At 42.0% G+C, this 20725-nt stretch overlaps 1 protein-coding gene across 2 annotated transcripts in view; it reads left to right on the top strand.

Annotated features, from left to right (window-relative positions):
• Positions 1–10320: 10320 nt before the first annotated feature.
• XRN2 (5'-3' exoribonuclease 2) overlaps positions 10321–20725 on the top strand; it is a 79753-nt gene continuing 69348 nt past the window's right edge. The window contains exon 1 of one of the 2 annotated variants that reach the window (XM_029220120.1): positions 10321–10495. In XM_029220120.1, the coding sequence (XP_029075953.1) occupies positions 10421–10495 (75 nt within the window). In that variant the 5' untranslated portion in view covers positions 10321–10420. Of the gene's footprint in view, positions 10496–10880; positions 10904–20725 lie in introns of those variants that run through there. The other variant, XM_029220121.1, reaches the window with a different exon arrangement.

The following is a 20725-nucleotide window of genomic DNA, read 5'->3' as shown; positions in this document are numbered from 1 at the left end:
CAATATCCCCTGGCGGGGACCTCAGCTGGGGCTGTCAGCCAGAATGGCTATGCCTGGCCTCTCCATGTGGCTGCTTGGCTTCCTCACAGCCTGGTGGATGGGTTGAGAGAGAGAGAGGGGGAGACAGGCCTCCAGGTTGAAGCTGTATTGCCTCAGAAGTCACATCCTGTCCCTTCTGCCACATTCCGTGCCTTGGAATCAAGTCACTGAGGCCAGTCCAAATTCAAAGGAAGGAAGTGATGAGAAGAGTGCTCTGGAATGTTCAGACACGTTTTAACTTTACCACACATCTGCACAATTGCCGAAACTCATTGGCTGAACATTTGAGAACCGTTCATCTTATGGTAGGTTGTGGTATTATGACTTACTATAAGAAACATATATTTGGTCTTCGTCCCAGTTCCTGGCACAGGGCTCCTGAAACCCCGGGAATTTCCCAGAGCTGATAGAGTTATCTTTTGTGATGTTAATGAGGATGGAGAACCAACCTTGATTAGATGATTGGAACTTTCAGTCCCACCCTCTGATTTCAGGGGAGGAGATAAGGTCTGGAAATGCAGTCAATGATCCGTCATGCCCACTAGATGAAGCCTGCAGAAGACCCCAAAGTACAAGTTCAGAGAACATCCGAGTTGATGAATATGTTGAAATTGGGGAGGGTGGTAGCACCCAGAGCTCCACGCCCTTTCCCCACCCTGTGCATCTCTTCCATCTGGTCCTTTCCTGAGTTGTGTTCTTTTACAACAAACCGGTAAGCTAGTAAGTAAAATGCTTCTCTGTATTCTATGAGCCACCCTAGCAAATTAGTCTAACCTGAGGAGGAGGTCATGGGAACCCCTGACCTCTGGCCAGTGGGTCAGAAGCACAGGTGACGATCAGACTTGCGAGGGGCATCTGAAGTGGGGGGAGGGGCAGTCTTGGGGGACTGAGCCCTCAGCCTGTGGGATCTGACACCATCTCCAGGTAGACAGTGTCAGAATTGAGTTGAATTGTGGGACACCCAGCTGGTGTCAGAACATTGCTTGATGGAGAATTGCAATTACACTTTGAAATTGGTGTCAGAAGCGTATATGTCAATTATACTCCAATTTTAAAAATGGAAACTTGGCTTTCCTTGACCCTAAAATAGAGGCCCCACCCCACTGTCACTCCCCACCCCTGTGCCCTGTTTTATTTTACTCCAGAGCACTTATCACAACCCAACAGTATTATACGTTGTTTCTTCACTTATTTGCCGTCTCTCTCCCACCCCACTCCCCATGCTAAGCAAGACTGTAGAATCTAGGAGGACGGGCAATTTTTGATGAACACCTAGCACCTGCAACAGAGGCTGGCACACAGATGCACAGTCAAGATTTGTCAAATTTACTGAAAGCATTCAAATGACTCCAGGGAGGGAAGCCCCACACAGCTGAAAACAAGTGGCAACAAGCTGTGTATGTCAACGTATTAAATACTGACCACAGATGACACAGGCATTCAGACAAGGAAAGTGGCGTCTAATGCTGACGGATAGAGCCGGAAGAATCCTCAGAGGTGACTGGTTTAGCAACTCGCTTTACAGGTGAGGGCAGTGAGGTCCCAAGAGGTGAGAGGATCGTTCAAGGCCACACAACAGTAGGTCTAGAGCCAGGTCTGTGACTTGGGTCACTAGGTAAAGTTAAAGCTCCAGGTGTCTATCCCTCTCTCCAATGCAGCATCTTTTAGGATCGTAGCATCCCTAGCCTGACAGTGCTGGCTGGCTGGGCAAAAATGAATGAGATTTTAGAAAGAGATTATGAATTGGACAGTAAAAGTCAGGCTCACATGCTGCAGGATCTCTGGGTACTAGACCGAGGGAAATGCATTCTTTGGAGTTTTATTTCATTTACCTTGGGTTGTGGGATCAGCTGCATGAAAAATACTACTGGTCTTTCGTATCATAAAAGCCTCTGTTTTTCCCGGCCATTGGCTAAAGTGCTCTCTGTAAAAGATAGAAGTTTCTAAGCCAGTTCTTCTTAAGCAAATGATCCCATGATAGAAAGATAGAAACACGTGACTGCCGTTCACGCACAGAAAAGCTTTTGGATTCTTCCCTCTGTTAACTTTCTGAGAGCACTAATTTAAGGTGCTCTCCCATGGTGCTGGACTAACTCCCACATCGTGCAGCCAGAAGTCAAATCATGCCTCATCTCTGCACCACACAAGCATCCAATTCTATGTCTTAGTTCTTATTCAAGTTTCGTGAGTGATTCTATTTGAGTAACGTGTTAGGACAAAGAAACGCACTAGTCCAGGTGGAAGATTCATTTCAGAAAAGAACATGAGGATTTGCAGAACAGTGGGAATCAGGTTTAAAAAAATAGAAGAAAAAACGGCACGTGCACACTTGTTATACCAATGTATTTTCTCCTTCAAATTGACATTGTCTTAACAAGCACAAAGGGCCGCTGGAGATTTTGTAAATGCACGATTCTTCTCCCCTCCATCCCGTTTACCTGGCTTTACCTGGAAGAGACTGCATCTGAGCCCAGAAGACATTACAAATCCTTTTCATGATGATGCTTTTTTTAAAAAATTAATTAATTTATTTTTGGCTGTGTTGGGTCTTTGTTGCTGCATGCAGGCTTTCTCTAGTTGCAGCGAGTGGGGGCTACTCTTCGTTGTGGTGCGCGGGCTGCTCATTGTGGTGGTTTCTCTTGTTGTGGAGCACGGGTTCTAGGTGCGTGGGCTTCAGCAGTTGCGGATGCAGGCTCTAGAGCACAGGCTCAGCAGTTGTGGCGCCCGGGCTTAGTTGCTCCGCGGCATGTGGGATCTTCCCAGACCAGGGATCGAACCCATGTCTGCTGCATTGGCAGGCGGATTCTTAACCACTGCACCACCAGGGAAGTCCCCATGAGGATGTTTCTAATAGCGATAGACATCATTGCAATTCAGCAGCACCAAATGGACACTTGAGGTTTATTTGCTTAAACAATGAATGAATAATGAGACAGGGTGGGCTGCTCATTTTTTCTTCCTCTTCGTAATTGTCATGAACTGTATATTCGTTTTCCCATTTGTGCTTCAGGTAAAATTGCATCAGCCCATGTGGTTACTTCAGGCTCCCTTAGAGCCGTCTGCTACTTCCCCCTTTTAGACTGCTGCAGTGACTCACACCCATCCTATAGAGACTCTACAAATGGTATCTCCCACTATGCTTTGTTCCTAGTAGATGCTCACTAAATGTTTGCAGACTGAATCTGTCAAGAGAATGCTCTCTGTACTCCCTTCCCTTCAAAAAGAGGATTTCTGAACTCCTAGAAACATGTTCGGAAGGTTTAGAGACAGACAAAATTTCGAGATTAATGATGTCTGTGAAATTTGCCTTAAGAATGTGATGTCACACATATAAGTTGGTGCCTTACCCTGACCATTTGGCTGGTAGGTATGTGGTCACATAGACAACGAGGCAAAAAGGGGAGCTGGACTAGTGCAAATCCATGTGCTGGAAGTACTGTCACTTATGTTTGGCCAGTTGTGGATGAGCAAGTAGTTCAATGGTGTGTGAGTGAGTGAAGTAAGCATATGCTAGGGTGGTGGAGAAGCAAAATAAGGGCAGATGGCAGAGGGCCAAAGATGCTAGTCTAAGGAGTATCAGTTCCATTCTATAGCAATCAGAGATCCTCCCAAGGTTTTTTTTTTTTTTTTTGCATTACACGGGCCTCTCACTGTTGTGGCCGCTCCCGTTGCGGAGCATAGGCTCCGGACGCGCAGGCTCAGTGGACATGGCTCACGGGCCCAGCCGCTCCGCGGCATGTGGGATCTTCCCGGACCGGGGCACGAACCCGTGTCCCCTGCATCGGCAGGCGGACTCTCAACCACTGCGCCACCAGGGAAGCCCCCTCCCAAGGTTTCTGACAATGACAAGAATGCTCATGGAGGCCATCCTTATAATCATCAAACGTCTGTTTAGGTAAAGATGGTACAACTATTTGTAAAACAGTTCGGCAGTTTCTTACAACATTAAACATATACCTACCAGCACCCCTTATCCCCAGTATTTGCTTGCTCCAAAGAAATGAAAGTGTATTTGCAAACACACACAAAAAAACTTGTACATGGATGTTCACAGAAGCTTTATTCCAAAACACTGGAGACAACCCAAATATCCATCAACAGGGGAATGGACCAACAAATTGTGGTACATCTACATAGTGATAAACAAAGGACTGATTCACACAACATGGATGAATTTCAAAAACATTATACTGAGGAAAAGAAGTCAGACAAAGACTATAAACAGTAGATTTCATTTATAGGAAACTCTCAAAAAAACTAATCTAATCTGTAGGGGCAAAATGCACATTAAGAGTTGTCTGAAGCCAGGGGTGAGGAGGGAGTTGCCACCGCACGCACAGGAGCACAGGGAACTTTTGGGGGTGATGGAATTGTTCTATAGCCTTGTTGTAGTGTTGGTTTCCCAAGTACGTCCATTTGTCAAAATTCATTGAACTTAAATGGAAGTATTTTAATGTATGTAAATTATACCTACACGAAGCTGGTTTAAAAAAACAGAACTGTATTTGGGCAAAATGCCATACAAGGCAGAGGAAACAAGACAGACCTTCCTAAGGTGCTTGTCCTCTTGACTGAAGGTGAGTTGCAGCCTGTGACATAGAGGCCCCGCACTGCAGCACCATGGACAGCAGCGTGGGTGCCATGGCCCGGGAAGCATGTGGACAGAACGGAGAGGAGAGTGCGTGTGTGTGTGTGTGCGGGGGGGATGGGATCCCTGTGGCCTGGAGTTAATTAATGCACGTCATTCTAGTGAAAATCTTACCTATCTGGCTCTTCCTTCAAGACTTGTTCCCAGTCCCACTTTCTCCATGAAGTCTTGCTTGACTCCCTGCCCATAACAGCCTTTTCTTCTTTCTCTCCCCTGAACTCTTAGAGTAAGTTCTGTTTAACTTGTTTGGAAGTAACCATGGCCTTTTTTTTTTCTTTTCTTGTACTGCTATTGAAATTGCTTATTGCTACTTAATTTTAAATGTGATTACACCTTATATCGTCTGCTACTGCAAGTCCCTGAAGAGAGAACCACAGCCTGGATCCCCCTTAGTTCCTACAGAGAAGTCGGGCAGTTTTTGTGGATGTTCTTGATTCATGTTGATTTTCAGCTCCTAAAACTGGACTCTGTTAACAATTTGGCATAAGGAAGAGACAGCTACAACTCTATCATAACTGAACTTAAGGACTATGTAGGGAGATAATGAGGTTTGTGAACCCCTCAGTAATTCATCTCCATTTCTACTTTATTAATTTATTTTTATTAATTTTTATTGGAGTATGGTTGCTTTACAATGTTGTGTTAGCCTCCACTGTACAACAAAATGAATCAGCCATACACATACAGATATCCCCTCCCTTTTGGACCCATTTCTACTTTAACTGACAGACCATAATTTCTACCACAAAGCCAATACCCTCTTCAGGTGATGTCCTCTCTGTGGCAAACTGAAATCTAGTTGATATATTTCCCTGATGATTTCATATCTCCATGATTTTTTTTCAGTCATGAATTTCAGCCAGGGCAGTCACATTTGTATTCCAAGCCTGCCAACTCTGACCAGAAATCAGGTGTCCGCTTAAGACACACCTTGACAAGCGGATTAGATGTTCTAGTGAAAGGCAGATAAATGTCACTCATGTCACTATAAATAAAAGTCTGGGCCTGCTTATCAGCTTGTAGGGTTGAGGTCATACCTTCAACACTTCTTAGTGCTTCACACTTTATTATCCTTTAAAGGAGGCCTTTTCCATCCAGTTTCTCCATTTATACCCCCAAAGGGAATTATTACTGTTCAACTCCTTGAAACATATGCCTTCTGTCAACTTCCTGTCTTTTGCTTTAGGAGACAATACAACCTGTGGCTTTAAACAGAAATCTGCCAGAATCTTCTCAAATGTTATATTATGGAATGAAATGGAGCAGGACCCTTTCATAGTGCTGACCTAGGGCGTCTTATACCTGCTTTACAAGCGAATCACATTCTGGTGGGCTTTGACTGTTTGGGGTTACATTTCAGAGCACGGGATTTGTCATTGAAATCCACGTAATAACAAGTATGGATTTAGATTTGTGGCTTTGGTCAAATCCTGTTCTTTGAAACCGAACTACATACAGCCAAAGTTTGCAAAAACGTCAGTCGCAGCCTGTATACACTGTATACACTCCAAAAGTATCTGAGGGATACAAGGCCTTGCAAAAAAAAAAAAGGATTTTTGTGGTTAGAGAAATTGCGAGATGGGGCATGCCAAAAGGCTCTAACGTGGCCACAGAAATGTAGTCTGCTTAACTCAGTTTAACCCAGAGCTCCTAAAGTCATGTGACTACAGATCCCCTTTCTCACATGCTTTGGGGGTACGATGCTCATTGTTTTATGTCTTTGGTCAATTTAAGGTGTGAGCACAGACTGAGAAAGTTTACAGGGAAATAAGCTTTCTGAATACATTTAGCAGTGAGTACAGATTGAGGCCTTAACAAATGCATCTTTCAGTTATCTCCATTTCTGCATTACCTTTCTGTACCTACATTTCTGAGCTGCATTCTTTTTTTTTTTTTTTTCTGAGCTGCATTCTTAAGTTCAGTGAGGACAGGACTGCACAGGAACAAACATGTTTTCACCAACGTCATGTTCATTTGTACCTGTGAATTACACCTGGTGATAATGATTGCACATTGTTTCGTGCTGCAAGGAGCATTTAAGACAAGATCTGAATACATCAGAATCCTAGAAATTTGAAAAAGTAGCTTTGGATGGGTTCTAAGAGCAGAAACTTGTCGATTCCATTTCTGTTTCTGTGTCCTAAGACAGAGGTTCTCAAAGTTTTTGGTCTTGGGACTCCTTTATACTCTTCAAACTTATTGAGCACCCCAAAGAGCTTTTGTTCAGGTAATAATATCTGTCAATATTTACCATGTTAGAAATCAAACCTGAGAAAATTTAAAAATGCTTAGAATACTAAAATAAATAATTATTAATTGGGACTTCCCTGGTGGTCAGTGGTAGAGTCCGCCTTCCAATGCAGAGGACGCTGGTTCGATCCCTGGTCAGGGAACTAAGATCCCATATGCTGCGGGGCAACTAAGCCCAGGCGCCGCAGCTACTGAGCTTGCAGCCTCAAGGAGAGAGCCCACGTGCCACAAACTACAGAGTCCACGTGCCACAATGAGAGAGAGAAAACACACACGCCACAACTAGAAAGAAGCCCGTGCGCTGCAACGAAAGATCCCATATGCCGCAACTAAGACCCGACGCAGCCAAAAAAGAAAGAAAATTATTAATTCACTTTAACAAAAAACCCATAACATGCTAACATAAGTAACATATTTTAATAAAACAACTATTTTTCCCAAACGCCCCAAAATTAGTGAGAAGATTGGCATTTTTATATTTTTTGAAATTCTTCAGTGTCTGGCTTAATAGAAGACAACTGGGTTGCCACAGCTGCTTCTGATATTCAATCTGTTGCGCTATCACATCACATAGCCTCTGAACAATACACTCGGAGAATAAGAGTGAAGGGGGAAAATCACATCTTTTTTTTGGCCTCGCCACTCGGCATGCGGGATCTTAGTTCCCGGACCAGGGATCAAACCCATGCCCCCTGCAGTGGAAGCACAGAGTCCTAACCACTGGACCACCAGGGAAGCCCCCAAAATCACATCTTAATATTACTATGAAAATAGTTTTAACCTCATGGACCCCCTGAACAGGTCTCTGGGATCTTAGGGGGTCCCCGGATCACATTTTGAGAACTACTGCTCTAAGAATTCAATTCAATAAAAATATTGACAATCTACTGGATGCCCACAACAAGATTAATAAAGACATGTCCCTGCTTCCAGGGAACTCACAGTGTCTCCTTCTACACACACCTCCTTTTTTCCCAATCCAATCTCACTGAGATTTCAAGACTCATTGTCATTCTACTTCCTCCTTATCATCTCTGATTTCCCCATTAGATGACTAGATCTCTATCTTTTTAAAATGTCTGTAGCAGTTATTGTCTGTGCAATTCATCTGGGATTTTTAATCATACACTGTGGTATGAGACTTGTTTACCATAGGTCAAAATGCAACTTTATTATGCTGTGGTTGTATCTTGTCCTTGCTACTGATGGTAGGCTCTTTGAAAGCAATGATTTATTTTGCTAATGGTGCCCAACACAGGCAGGCAGCAGGGACTGTGGACCTTAAATACATATTTAATAATTTGATTTGCAGCTTAATTAAAAAGTGTGGCAGAGATAAGGCGTGTTCACCAATCCTGTTTCCTGTTCCTATTCTTGAGCACTCCAAAAGACTGTATTTCCCAATCTTGTCTTCAGTTGGGTTGGGACCATGTGACTGGGATTTGGTCAAACGGATGCAAGTAGAAATTATGTAAGCCACCATCAAGCCTGGCCCTTCAGAACATCCAGGGCAGCCCTCCTGCCCTGTCTTCCTTTGGTAGTGGCTGTGGTGGTCATGTGTTGAGCTGGCAGAACCACAGGATGAAAGCAGCTGGATCCCTGAGTCACCCCGTGGAGGACAGCCCTGTAGGGTAGCTCAACCGCACATACGGTCAGCTGATGAGTTTTCAGGCATTACTTATTACCACAGCAAAGCCTAGCTTATCCTTATATGTTAGAGGAAAGAGGATGTTCACAGATGAGATAGGAAACAATGTAAGACACAACACCATGTGTTATAAGTCAAGGAGTGCTATGGAAGGTGAGGGCAGGCAGGAGCCAGTCTGGGCTCATGTGCTGGGAGAGATTTCTGGAGAAGAGGGGGAAGAGGGACTACATAGGATATGAATTGGCAGAAGACTCTTTCCTTTGAGAAGGATAGGAACTTAGCCCAAAACATCTTAGGGCAAAAGGATCATTTGTTGGCTCATGGAATTAAAGGACAGGTTTACCAACCAAACTGTAAGAAGAGGGATTTAGCTGTACTCAAAACCCACTGAAACCAGGGACTAAATCTGCTCCTCTCATTGCAGACTGGCAGTAAGTCCCATTCTTATCTTTTGGCTTTCAACCATCTGGGAGAGATTGCCTTACCATCCTTATGGCTTGAAGTTCAAAAATGCTGGGCAAAGGCTCTCAATGGCCAAGCTTGCCCAGCTACCCATCCCCGTACCAAAATGCTTGCGGCGTGTGTTCCTATAAGATACTTCCGCAGGGAAGCCAGATATTGAGGAGGGGCTGTTTCTAGGAGAAATGAAGGACTTCACCACAGATAGAATTCCCGGTAATAGTTCTGGCTGTCCTTAGGTAAAACATGGCCTCACCATTTCTCTAATTTCCACACCAGCAGTTTAAACAAAGTGCCATCAGACCACAGAGGAGGGGGCATGAATACTGCATGCCAGGTCGTAGGGGGAAATGCTTTCACAGAGGCCTCCTGAGGTGAGCCTTTAGGGTTGAGTGTGATTTATCAAGCCAAGAGGGGATTCCAGGGAGACAGGCTTCCAGGCTTGAGCAAATGGACATAAATAACTCCCCTTCCACACCTTCCTTTTTATATGTTGAAAAAAAATGTATTTGAAGCCATCAGAAAACAAAGGACAAAAGTATTCTGTTAGTGCAAGGACAGAGGATTAAATGATCTTTACCTGGACTGAAACACAAGCTGTGTGAATAAGCAAATGACTTAACCCCTCTACAACCTGGCCTTCTCATCTGTTACGTGAAGATGATAAAAGCACCCTCAGAACGCCCAAGTGACGATCAAATTTGAGAATCCCTTAGCCAATGCTTTAGCACATTGTAAACGCTCAATTAAATGCTGGAGAGTGATACCAGTAATTATTTTATACCCATAAATGTAGCTGGATGCTTGAATTAGATGCTGAACGGTACACTCCATTTTACAACTATTTAAAGTGAGTTACTTATGCAAACCAGCCATCATTAGTGCAAAATACTTTTCAAAAATACGGTTGCTAGTCCAGATACGTACTGTGGCATAAAACCGGGAGAAAGCAGGAAGCAGAAATAACGAGTGCGTGTAGATGCTTAGATTCTACGTGAATCAAGATAGGTGGGAAAGAGGAGGAGACCAGACCGGCCAAGGCTCCCTGGTGGCCTGCGGGGCGCAGGGATCCCGCCCGAGGGGCGCCCGCCGCAGAAGAGGCTCCGGGACACGTACCGCCGAGGACGCAGGCCGAGCCGCCCAGGCTGCTGCCCTCGCCACCCGCTCCATTGGCCAGCCCCGCCCCCGACCAGGCCCGCTCCGCCCAGCCGGGCCGGAGCTTCCTTCCCGGCTTCCCAGGCGGCGGCGCCATCACCTCACTTCCTGTCGCCGGGTGCACGTGGGAGGAAGTGCCAGTGCCCGTGGCCCGCTGCTGCCTGTCTCTCTGGTTACGTCCGTCCGCGGGCCGAGCAGCCGCCTACAGCTGCGCCGCCGCTATGGGAGTCCCGGCTTTCTTTCGCTGGCTCAGCCGCAAGTACCCGTCCATCATTGTCAACTGCGTGGAAGAGAAGGTGAGGAGGCGCCCCGAGGCCGCCACGCCAGCGCCAGGAGCCCCGGCGCGTCCAGGCCGCGGTCCTTGGGGCCCGCCGCCCGCCCAGCGGGCGTCGTGCGGGGGCCCGCGCTGCGTTCGCCCCGGCAGCCGCGGCCCGCCGGGCGCCGGGCGCGGGCGCTCGGACGCGGGCTCCGGGGGTGGCATGGGCGGGGCGAGGGTCGAGCGGCGGAGCTCGCGGAGGGATGCTCCTCCCCGGTCCGCAGATTCCCCGGCGGAAGGCCCCGCCCACGGCTTTGTTTCTTCCCTGCTCACCGGGTTTGGGTTTCGAAAGCGGCTCCCCGGCCGTCGGGCAGCGCGCGGCTGGTCAGCTGAGTTAGCTGGTTAGGGATGCGCGGGTGTTCCTGCCAGTCTCTAACCACTTTGTGAAGTAGGGGGGGGGGGGGGGGGAGGCAGCTTTTTGTCGTTTCCTGTACTAGCCTGAAAGGTTTTCTGCTAGGGGAGAGGCCATTTGTTGCTGTTGTTAGGTCCTATGGAGAGAGCAGCACCTCGGAAATGTCTAGGATAGGACAGAAGTCCCTTAAGTGCCCCCTTGTCTAGGTGCCCGACTGCTGGGCATGCCTTTGACATTTTCAGAATTCCTGGATGCACTTGGACAATACATTTTTTGCTGTTGGTTTGTTAGTGTTACGTAGACTGTTGGCCGTTCTTGAGTTTTGTATTTGTCGTTTCCTTGTTTCCGTCCCAGTTCGATTTTGTACTCTTAATGAGAATTTCCGGATTGGGAAGTTCAGGGGCACATTATGCTCCCCACCCCTTCGTTTTTGAAGGAAGTGCCCAGTCGACACTGGGAACTTTTTGCTTAGGCTAGTGAGATTTGTTTGTTCGTTTGTTTGTTTTTTGGACAGGTAGATGGATCTCCAGGGTTCATTCGATGTGAGATCTTGATTTTGCTTAGTTTCTATCCTAGGAGGAACCGAAACTCTTGTTCTGATGAATTTCCAGTACTCTCTGTGCTTTTCTCAAAGAGAAACTGTTAAACTGAATGCTCACGTCCTTTGCTTTTAAAACTTTTATCAAACTTTATTTAAAGTTTACTTACATCTTATCCCATTTCTACTCTCCACTGATAACTGCTTTAAACTATTTTTGGTTCTATCTCTAAATGTCCTGCTGACATCTGATTTATTGATTTTGAGTGTATCTGTTGCATTCTAGCTATGATAGAAGAGGATGTAGTCACTTATACAGTGCCCTTCCCCACATGCCCCCCCCATCCTCCTAATCATTATTTCTATTTCTTCTATTGGTAAACTTGATAAATTTAAGTAATATTCCTTTATTGTTTTATTCCATCTCCTTTACAAAGTATCCCGTGATTCTTCACATTCTGAGGTTAGGTATTAGCTTTTCTACTGCTGTTTCCTTACTCTTCATCCCAAGCTTCTCAGCTGTGCTCTTGCTTCGTTGGCATCCAGAATTAAATTGTCAGGGCTTTGGCTGTACAGGTTTGTTTCAAAACATGAAAAGTCAAATAGTATTGGTGATGATTGTCACTGAGTAGATTCAGATTATGTACTGTGACTGTTTCTTCTCTTGTGCTACTTTTGTCTTTTTCTGTGTGTTGCCTGTTTTCCATTATACATCGTTCCCCATCTAGACTCTCCTTCATCAGTTATTCTGTCGAGTCCTCTTTCTAGTTGGAGACTGCTTGAAGTCTTTATTTCTGTTGCTGTCACACCTGGTTATTTAGACTTGCTAGAAAGCCGCTTCCTGAGATTTTTAAAAATTTCTTCAGTTGGAGGTACTGTTTTCTAATCATTATCTCTCTTGGCTTAAACCCTTCCTTGGTTTTTGTTCTTACTTGAGTTCTTAAGAAGTGGTGTGTGGTATGTGAGTTTTCTAAGTCCATTCTACCCTTGTATACGTGAATAATCATTAGCTAGGCAGAGTTTGAAAATTACTTTCCCTCAAAACTTTGAAGGCATTGTTCTTTTGACTTCTGTCATCCAGAATTGTTGATGAGAAGTTGAATGTTAATGTGATTTATTTATTTAGCTAACACTTATGTAGTGTTTAACATGTACTAGGCACTTCACAGATGAATTTATTAAATCCTCATAACAACTACATAACTATTTCTCCTTCTCCTCCCCCCCTTCTCCTTCTTATTACAGATGAGAAAATGAAGCACACAGGGGTTAAGTAAGGTACTCAAGGTCTTGTGGCTAATACATGTCAGAGCCAGTGTCAAAACCAGGAAGCCCATGCTCTTGGTTTCTGTGTTCTTTTGCTTTCATTCTTTTGTAGTTGATCTGTTTTTCTTTCTGAATTTTTAAAAGATATTTATCCTTGGTGGTATAAGCTTTTGTAATTATGTACTTAGGTACAGATTTTTTTAAAAATTTCAATTCATTTTGATCAGTGCTTGGCTGACTCTGAGTCTGGAGGCTTGTGTTCTTTAGTTCTAGGGAATGCTCTTTGATTTTTTTCTTGTTTTCCTTTTACTCTGCCTTCTCTGAACTCTGAATACTGGTCCTCCTAGATTGATTTATTTTTCTTTTCTCTGTTCTCTCCTCCCTCCTCCACCGAGGTATAATTGACCTAGAACAAACTGCACGCATTTAAAGTGTACAATTTAATACATTTTGACATATGTGTATGTTCATGAACCCATCACCACAATCAAGATAATGAACATCATCTCTGAAACATTCCTTCTGCCCCTTTGTTGTTCCTCCCCATAACCCCTCCCCACTGCCCATCTTTAGTCAACCACTGATTTATTTCTGACTCTATAGATAAGTTTTCATATCCTACAATTTTATATAAATAGAATTATACAATATGTACCCTTTTTTGGTTACTTTCATTCAGAACAATTATTTTGAAAGTCATCCATGTTGGTACTTATATCAGTAGTTTATTTCTTATTATTTTTGAATAGTATTCAGTGTTGTGCATATATCATGTTTATTCATTCACCTGATTGGTGAACGTTTGGATTGTTTCCAGTATTCGACTATTAAAAAAAGTCTATGAACATTGGTGTACAAATCTTTGTGTGAATGTATGCTTTCATTTCTTTAGAGAAAATACCTAGGAGTGAATTGGTTGCATTGGATGGTAGGTGTTTGATTATTTGAAAAGAAAAACTTGCCAGACTGTTTTCCAAAGAGGTTGTACCGTTTCATTGCCACCAGCAGTGTATGAGAGGTCTGGTTGTTCCGCTTCCTTGTCAACACTTAGTATGGTTAGTTTTCCTAGTTTTAGCCATTCTAGTGTAGTGTTATCTCAGTGTGGTTTTAATTTCATTTCCCTGATGAGAAATGATGTTGAGCATCTTTGGGTGCTTATTTGCTTTCCATATGTCTTCTTGAGTGAGGTGTCTATTCATATCTTTTGCCCATTTTTAAGTTAGGTTGTTTGTCTTACTGAATTGTAGAGTTTCTTACATATTGATTTTTTTTTTGCAAATATTTTCCCTTAATCTGTGGCTTGTCTTCTTACTTAGTGCAAAGAAGAGCAAAAGTTTTTAATTTTAGTAGTCTGCTTTCTTTCTTTTTCCTCAGTATTCCTGCTTTTTGTGTTATATTTAAGAAATCTTTGCCAAGGTCACCAAGATTTTTTCTTGTGTTTTCTTAGAGATGTCTTATTATGCTTTTAGTTCATACTATGCTTTCTGTTTTTTAGGGGTTTTTTTCATGGTGAATTACATTGATTTTTAAATGTTAAACACACCTTGCATTTCAGGTGGATAAATCCCACCTGGTCATGGTGTATTATTTTTATATACTGTTGGAGTCAGTCTGCTAACATTTTCTTGAGAATTTTTACATTTATGTTCAAAAACGATGTTTGTCTATAGTGTTTTTATAATTTTTTTTTTTTTTTGCATTACGCAGGCCTCTCACTGTTGTGGCCTCTCCTGTTGCGGAGCACAGGCTCCGGACGCGCAGGCTCAGCAGCCATGGCTCACGGGCCCAGCCGCTCCGCGGCATGTGGGATCTTCCCGGACCGAGGCGCGAACCCGTGTCCCCTGCATCGGCAGGCGGACTCTCAACCACTGCGCCACCAGGGAAGCCCCTATAATGTTTTTGTCCAGTTTTGGTATCAGAGTAATCTTGGCCTCATATTGAGTTGCGAGGTACATACCCTCTTTAGTTTTGTGGAAGCGTCTGTGTAGAATTGGTATTATTTCTTCCTTCAGTATTTGGTAGAATTCATCATTGAAGCCATCCGGACCTGAAGTATTTTGGGAAGGTTTAAGCTAAAAATATAATTTTTTTAGTAGACATAGGGGTATTCAGATTATCTTTTTTTTTTTTTTTTTGCGGTACACAGGCCTCTCACTGTTGTGGCCTCTCCCGTTGCAGAGCACAGGCTCCGGACGCGCAGGCTCAGCGGCCATGGCTCACGGGCCTAGCTGCTCCGCGGCATGTGGGATCTTCCCAGACCGCGGCACGAACCCGTGTCCCCTGCATCAGCAGGCGGATTATCAACCACTGCGCCACCAGGGAAGCCCTATCTGTTTTTTTAATGAGCTTTTGTAGTTTGTGTCTTACACAGATTTTGTTTGTCTAAGTTGTCCAATTTGTTGCTATAAGGTTGTTCATAGTATTCCTTATTATCTTTTTAATATCAATAGAAAATGTAGTGATGTCACTTCTCTCATTCCTGCTACTAATTTTGTCCTTTCTCTTTTATTCCATTATCAGTCTGGCTAGACTGATCTCAGAGAACTAGCTTTTGGTTTCATTGATTTTTCTATATTATTTTTTCTGTTTTCTACTTCATCGACTTCTGTTCTTATTTTTATTATTTCTTATGCTCATTTTGAGTTTAGCTTGTGTTTCTTGTCCTCTTAAGGTAGAAGCTGAGGTCGTTGTATTGATGCTGCTTCTTTGAGTTGCTTCTGTTGAGTGCCATAAGCTGCCTGCTAGGTGCTGTTCCAGTGGCACATCACAAACATTGACATGTTGTCTTTTCATTTTCATTCAGTAAAAAATACTTTCTCATATCCCCTTGACTTCTATGGCCCATTGGTTATTCAGAAGAGTGTTCCTTAATTTTCAAATATTTGGGGGATTTTCCAGGCATTCTTTTTCTGTTACTGACTTCTGATTTAGTTCCCTTGTCAGAGAACATAACTTTCCATAATTTGAATTACGTATTTTAAAGCTTAACTGATTTGTTTTATGACCCAGAATATGGTCTTGGTAAATGTTTCATTTTGACTTGAAAAAGACACAAGTTCTGCTGTTGTTGGATAGAGTGTTCTGTAAATATTATCATGCTGGTTGATAGGATATGGAAGACTTGAACAGCACATTGATTTTCTGTCTCCTGTTCTATCAATATATATGGAAATCTTCTATAATTTTTTTGGATTTGTCTGTTTCTTCTTTCAGCTTTGTTGGTTTTTGCTCCTTGCATTTTAAAACTCTTATTAGTGCATAAACGCTTAATATTGTTAGGTCGTCTTGATGAATGTGTTTCTTATTTTTTGAAGATTTGATACTTTTCTTTTTTAAAAAATTTATTTATTTTTGGCTGCATTGGGTCTTCGTTGCTGTGCGCGGGCTTTCTTCAGTTGCGGTGAGTGGGGGCTACTCTTCATTGCAGTGTGCCGGCTTCTCATCGTGGTGGCTTCTCTTGTTGTGGAGCATGGGCTCTAGGCGCGTGGGCTTCAGTAGTTCTGGCATGCGGGCTCAGTAGTTGTGGCTCGTGGGCTTAGTTGCTCTGCAGCCTGTGGGATCCTCCCAGATGAGTGGTCGAACCCGTGTCCCCTGCATTGGCAGGTGGATTCCTAACCATTGCACCACCAGGGAAATACCTGAATGTGCTCCTTTATCATTATAAAATGACCTTTATCCTTGGTAATATTCTTTGCTCTGAAATCTGTTTTGTCCAGTATTAATATAACCAGATCTTTTGACTAGTGTTAACATGGTCTATTCCCCTACTTTCTATCTTATGAATTTGTCTATTCTAGGAGCTAATATATAATATAAGTGGAATTATATAATATTTGTCATTTTTTGTCTGGTTTATTTCACTTTTTCATCTCGCATAGTGTTTTCAAGATTCATCCATGTTTAGCATGTATCAATTTCTTTCTTTCTCTTTTTTTTCGGATTTTGGAAACCTTTTAATTGAAGTATATATACACAAATACATATATGCATGTATAGTCACTTAAATGTTTAAACTCTTCATATATTGAAGTTATATAACTGTGTATAGCTTGTTAATTTTCACAAAATAAAAATGTATGACTTGCATCCAGATTATGAAACAGAATATTATCGTAGTATTCATACCCCAGAAGTTCCCCTTTGCTCCCTTCTAGACAGTGGCCACCCCACAATCCTGTCTTCTGATAGCAAAGAGTAGTTTTGGTAATGCTTATCTTGTTAAAAATGGTACCGTAACCTCTACTTTCTCTTGTATCTGTGTTTATGAGATTTCATGTTTCTTTGATTTATCTAAATTTGTTTCGTTACTATGTAGTATTTCACTGTGGAGCCCATTGTATGAAAATGCAATTAATTTTATTGGAAAACAGTTTGGGAGCATCTGTAAAACCTGAAGATACATATATTCTATAACTGTTAATTTTTAAGTCTGTATAATGATATCCCGACACGAGTTATTTTTACCTTTTGACTATTGTGAATAATGCTGCTGTGAACATTGGTGCACAGGTATTTGTACAATAGATCAGTACTTTGGGTATATACCTATGAGTGGTCCCTGCTTTTGATTCTTTTGGGTATATATACCTATGAGTGGAATTGCTGGGTCTTATGGTAATTCCATGTTTACCTTTTTGAGGAATTGCCAAACTGTTTTCCCAATCTCTGCCTTGTAAATCGGGCATTTAGAACACTTACATTTAATATGATTATTGATATGGTTAGATTTAAATTTGTAATCTTACTATCTGTTTGCTGTCTGTCTCATCTGTGCTTTGTTTCCATTTTACAATTGTTCTCCTTCTTTTTTATGATTCCATTTTATTTCTTCTTGGCTTTTTAACTACTCTTAATTCATTCAACCATCAGTTTCTTTACTTTGTGTCCTTGGCTTATACAGTCCTCCACTCATTAGCTTTCTGGTCTTGGGAAAATGACTTAAACTCTCCTAAACGGTGAAGAACTGGAGTTTCTTGCATTTCACCACCCTGTTCCTACAGTCTCTATGCTCTGGTCATCTCTGTATGAGAGCTGAAATAGGGCAGAATGTTGCCTTGTTTAACATCAGTTGGGAATGTGTGTGTCAGTGGACTCAAATTTTTCACCCTTCTTGTGTCTGTGAATGACCTTGAGAGTGCAAAAATTGATTTGGGGGGTTACAAAAAATTTTAGTGAGCGGGTGAATTAGCAAATATGGAATTTGTGAATAAAGAAGATCAGCTGTTTATGTGCCACATAAGGTGGTTGTGTGGATTAAGTCAGTTAATCCAAGTTAAGTGCATGAAACAGTGCCTTGCACTGATATTTCAGAATTTTATTTGGTAAGTTAATTTTTGGTAGTTTATATGTCCAAGTAAAAGTGGGGATATTTTCATGTCTAACTCTTGGTAATGTTGTGTAATACAGAATTGTGCTGTTTGCATGTAGTGAAATCTAGGTTTCCCACCTTGCTTTTTTTCTTTCTTGGTCAGACTTGCCAGAGGTTTGTCAATTTTGTTGATCTTCTTTGGTTTCATGGATTTTTAAAAATTGTTCTTTTTATTCTCTGTCATTAAATTTTTCTCTAATACTTGTTGTTTTTTTCTTTCTGCTTGCTTTGGGTTTAGTTTGCTCTTCTAGTGTCTTAAAGTGGAAGGTTAGGTTTTTTTTTTTTTTCTTTTTTTTAAAATCTTAAACGATATGTGAAAAGATTTACGGGTATATAGGGCTCTTAATTTCATAAAATAATAATTCAAGTCATATCAATACATGTTAAAAAGAAGCTTCTAATTTTCCAAATATTTTGATACAAAAAAATTTTAAACAAATATTTTATAGACCTTTTGTGAGAAGAATATAAGGATAGTTACAAGAAACATGCTGTTCAAGTGATCTTATTCAGTTCACTTGGCCTTCTTCAAATCAGTTATAATCAACATGATTCCAGTGAAGGTTAGGTTGTTGATTTGAGATCTTTCTTATTATAGACACTTACAGCTATAAATTTCCCTCTGAACACTGCTTTTGGGCTCTACACTGTAAGTTTTCATATGTTGTGTCTTCATTTTTATTCCACTCAAATTATTTTCTGATTCGCTTTTGATATCTTCTTCAATTTATTGGTTATTCATTAGTGTGTTGTAAATTTCCACATGTTTATGAATTTGCCAACTTTTCTCCCATTATTGAGCTCATTACTTTGTTGTGGTTGAAGAACATACTTGGCATCACTTTTATGCTTTTATTGAGGTTTGTTTTATGGCCCAGCGATTGGTCTTTCCCAGAGAATGTTCCTTATGCAGCTGAGAATGTATATTCTGTTGAGTGGAGTGTTCTGTAAAAGTCTCTTAGGTCTGGTTGGTTTATAGTGTTGTTGCAGTTATCTGTTTTCCTTGTTGATCTTCTGTTCAATTCTGTCCATTATTGAAAGTGGACTATGGAAGTCTCCAACTATTATTGTTCAATTGTCTGTTTCTTTCATTTTTGTCATTTATTAAAAGTTGCATGTATTTTGATGCTGTTACTAGGTGCATGTGTTTCTAGTTGTTATGTCTTCTTGATGGATTGACCTTTTTTATCATTATCAAATGTCATTATTTCCAGTAAGTCTTTTTTAAAGTCTAGGTATTTTGTCTGATACTAGTACAGCCACTCCAGTTTTCTTGTGGTTGTTGTTTGAGTCTCTTTTCCCATCCATTTACTTTCACTCTGTATCTTTGAATCTCAAGTGTGTCTCTTGTAGACAGCGTATAATTGGGTATTTTTTTAAATCCAGTCTGACAACTTTTGTCTTTTGATTGGATTGTTTAATCCATTCACATTTAATGTTATTGATATCACTGAATTTACATTTGCCCTTTTACTTTCTGTTTTCTATATGTATTTTTAATGTAGCGTTTAGATTTCATTAGTGATCTTTTTAAAAAATATATCTTAAGGGCTTACTATACACATCTTAATCAGCTTTAGATTTTTTTTTTTGTCTTTTGGCTGCACCACGCTTACAGATCTTAGTTCCCTGACCAGGGATTGAACCCAGGCCCCTGGCAGAGAAAGCCCAGAGTTAGCTTTAGATTTATACTAGCTGAATTCCAGTAATATATAGAACCTTTACTGCTGTATGGCTTGATTACCATTTTCCTTTTGTTTTTAATTTTATTTTTGGCTGCATTGGGTCTTTAGTTACAGCATGCAGGATCTTTTGTTGCGGCGTGCGGGCTTCTCTCTAGTTGTGGCACATGGGCTCTGTAGTTTGCGGCACACGGGGCTCTCTAGTTGAGGCACGAGGGCTCAGTAGTCGTGGCATGTGGGCTTAGTTGCCCTGCAGCATGTGGGATCTTAGGTCCTCAACCAGGGTTTTGAACCCACGTCCCCTGCATTGCAGGATGGATTCTTTACCACTGGACCACCAGGGAAGTCCCCCCATTTTCCTTTTTTTATATGGTATTGTCATTATATGTATTATATCTGTTAATGTTACAAACCCAACAGTGCATTGCTATAATTATTACTTTACCATCTGTGGTTACTTCTGTAGCATATTGCTATTTTGCTTCTACCCACCTCTTTTTGGGCTGTTACTAGGAAATATATTACATTTATATTAAAGTGTGTATTGTAAGCCATAGTATTTTACAAAATATCATTTCATCCAACTGTTTTTTTGCAATAGCAGTTAAGAAAAGAAAGGATTAAAAAAATGTATTATTATCTTTAGTGGGGTCACTTAACTTTCAGCCTGAAGAACTTCCTTTAGTATTTCTTGTAAGTCCAGTCAGCTAGCAACAAATGCAATTTTTGTTTATCTGGCAAAGTCTTTATTTCACCTTCTTTTTATTTTTTTGCGGTACGTGGGCCTCTCACTGTTGTGGCCTCTCCCATTGCGGAGCACAGGCTCCGGACGCGCAGGCTCAGCGGCCATGGCTCACGGGCCCAGCCGCTCTGCGGCATGTGGGATCTTCCCAGACCGGGGCACGAACCTGTGTCCCCTGCATCGGCGGGCGGACTCTCAACCACTGCACCACCAGGGAAGCCATCACCTTCATTTTTGAACAGTGGCCTTCCCGGATATATGA

The sequence above is a fragment of the Monodon monoceros genome, unplaced genomic scaffold (assembly GCF_005190385.1).
Source record: "Monodon monoceros isolate NGI ecotype Baffin Bay Population unplaced genomic scaffold, NGI_Narwhal_1 Super_Scaffold_13, whole genome shotgun sequence".
Classification (NCBI taxonomy): Eukaryota; Metazoa; Chordata; class Mammalia; order Artiodactyla; family Monodontidae; genus Monodon; species Monodon monoceros.
The sequence above is the reverse complement of the archived record's forward strand: the minus strand, read 5'-3'. Positions and strand labels throughout refer to the sequence as shown.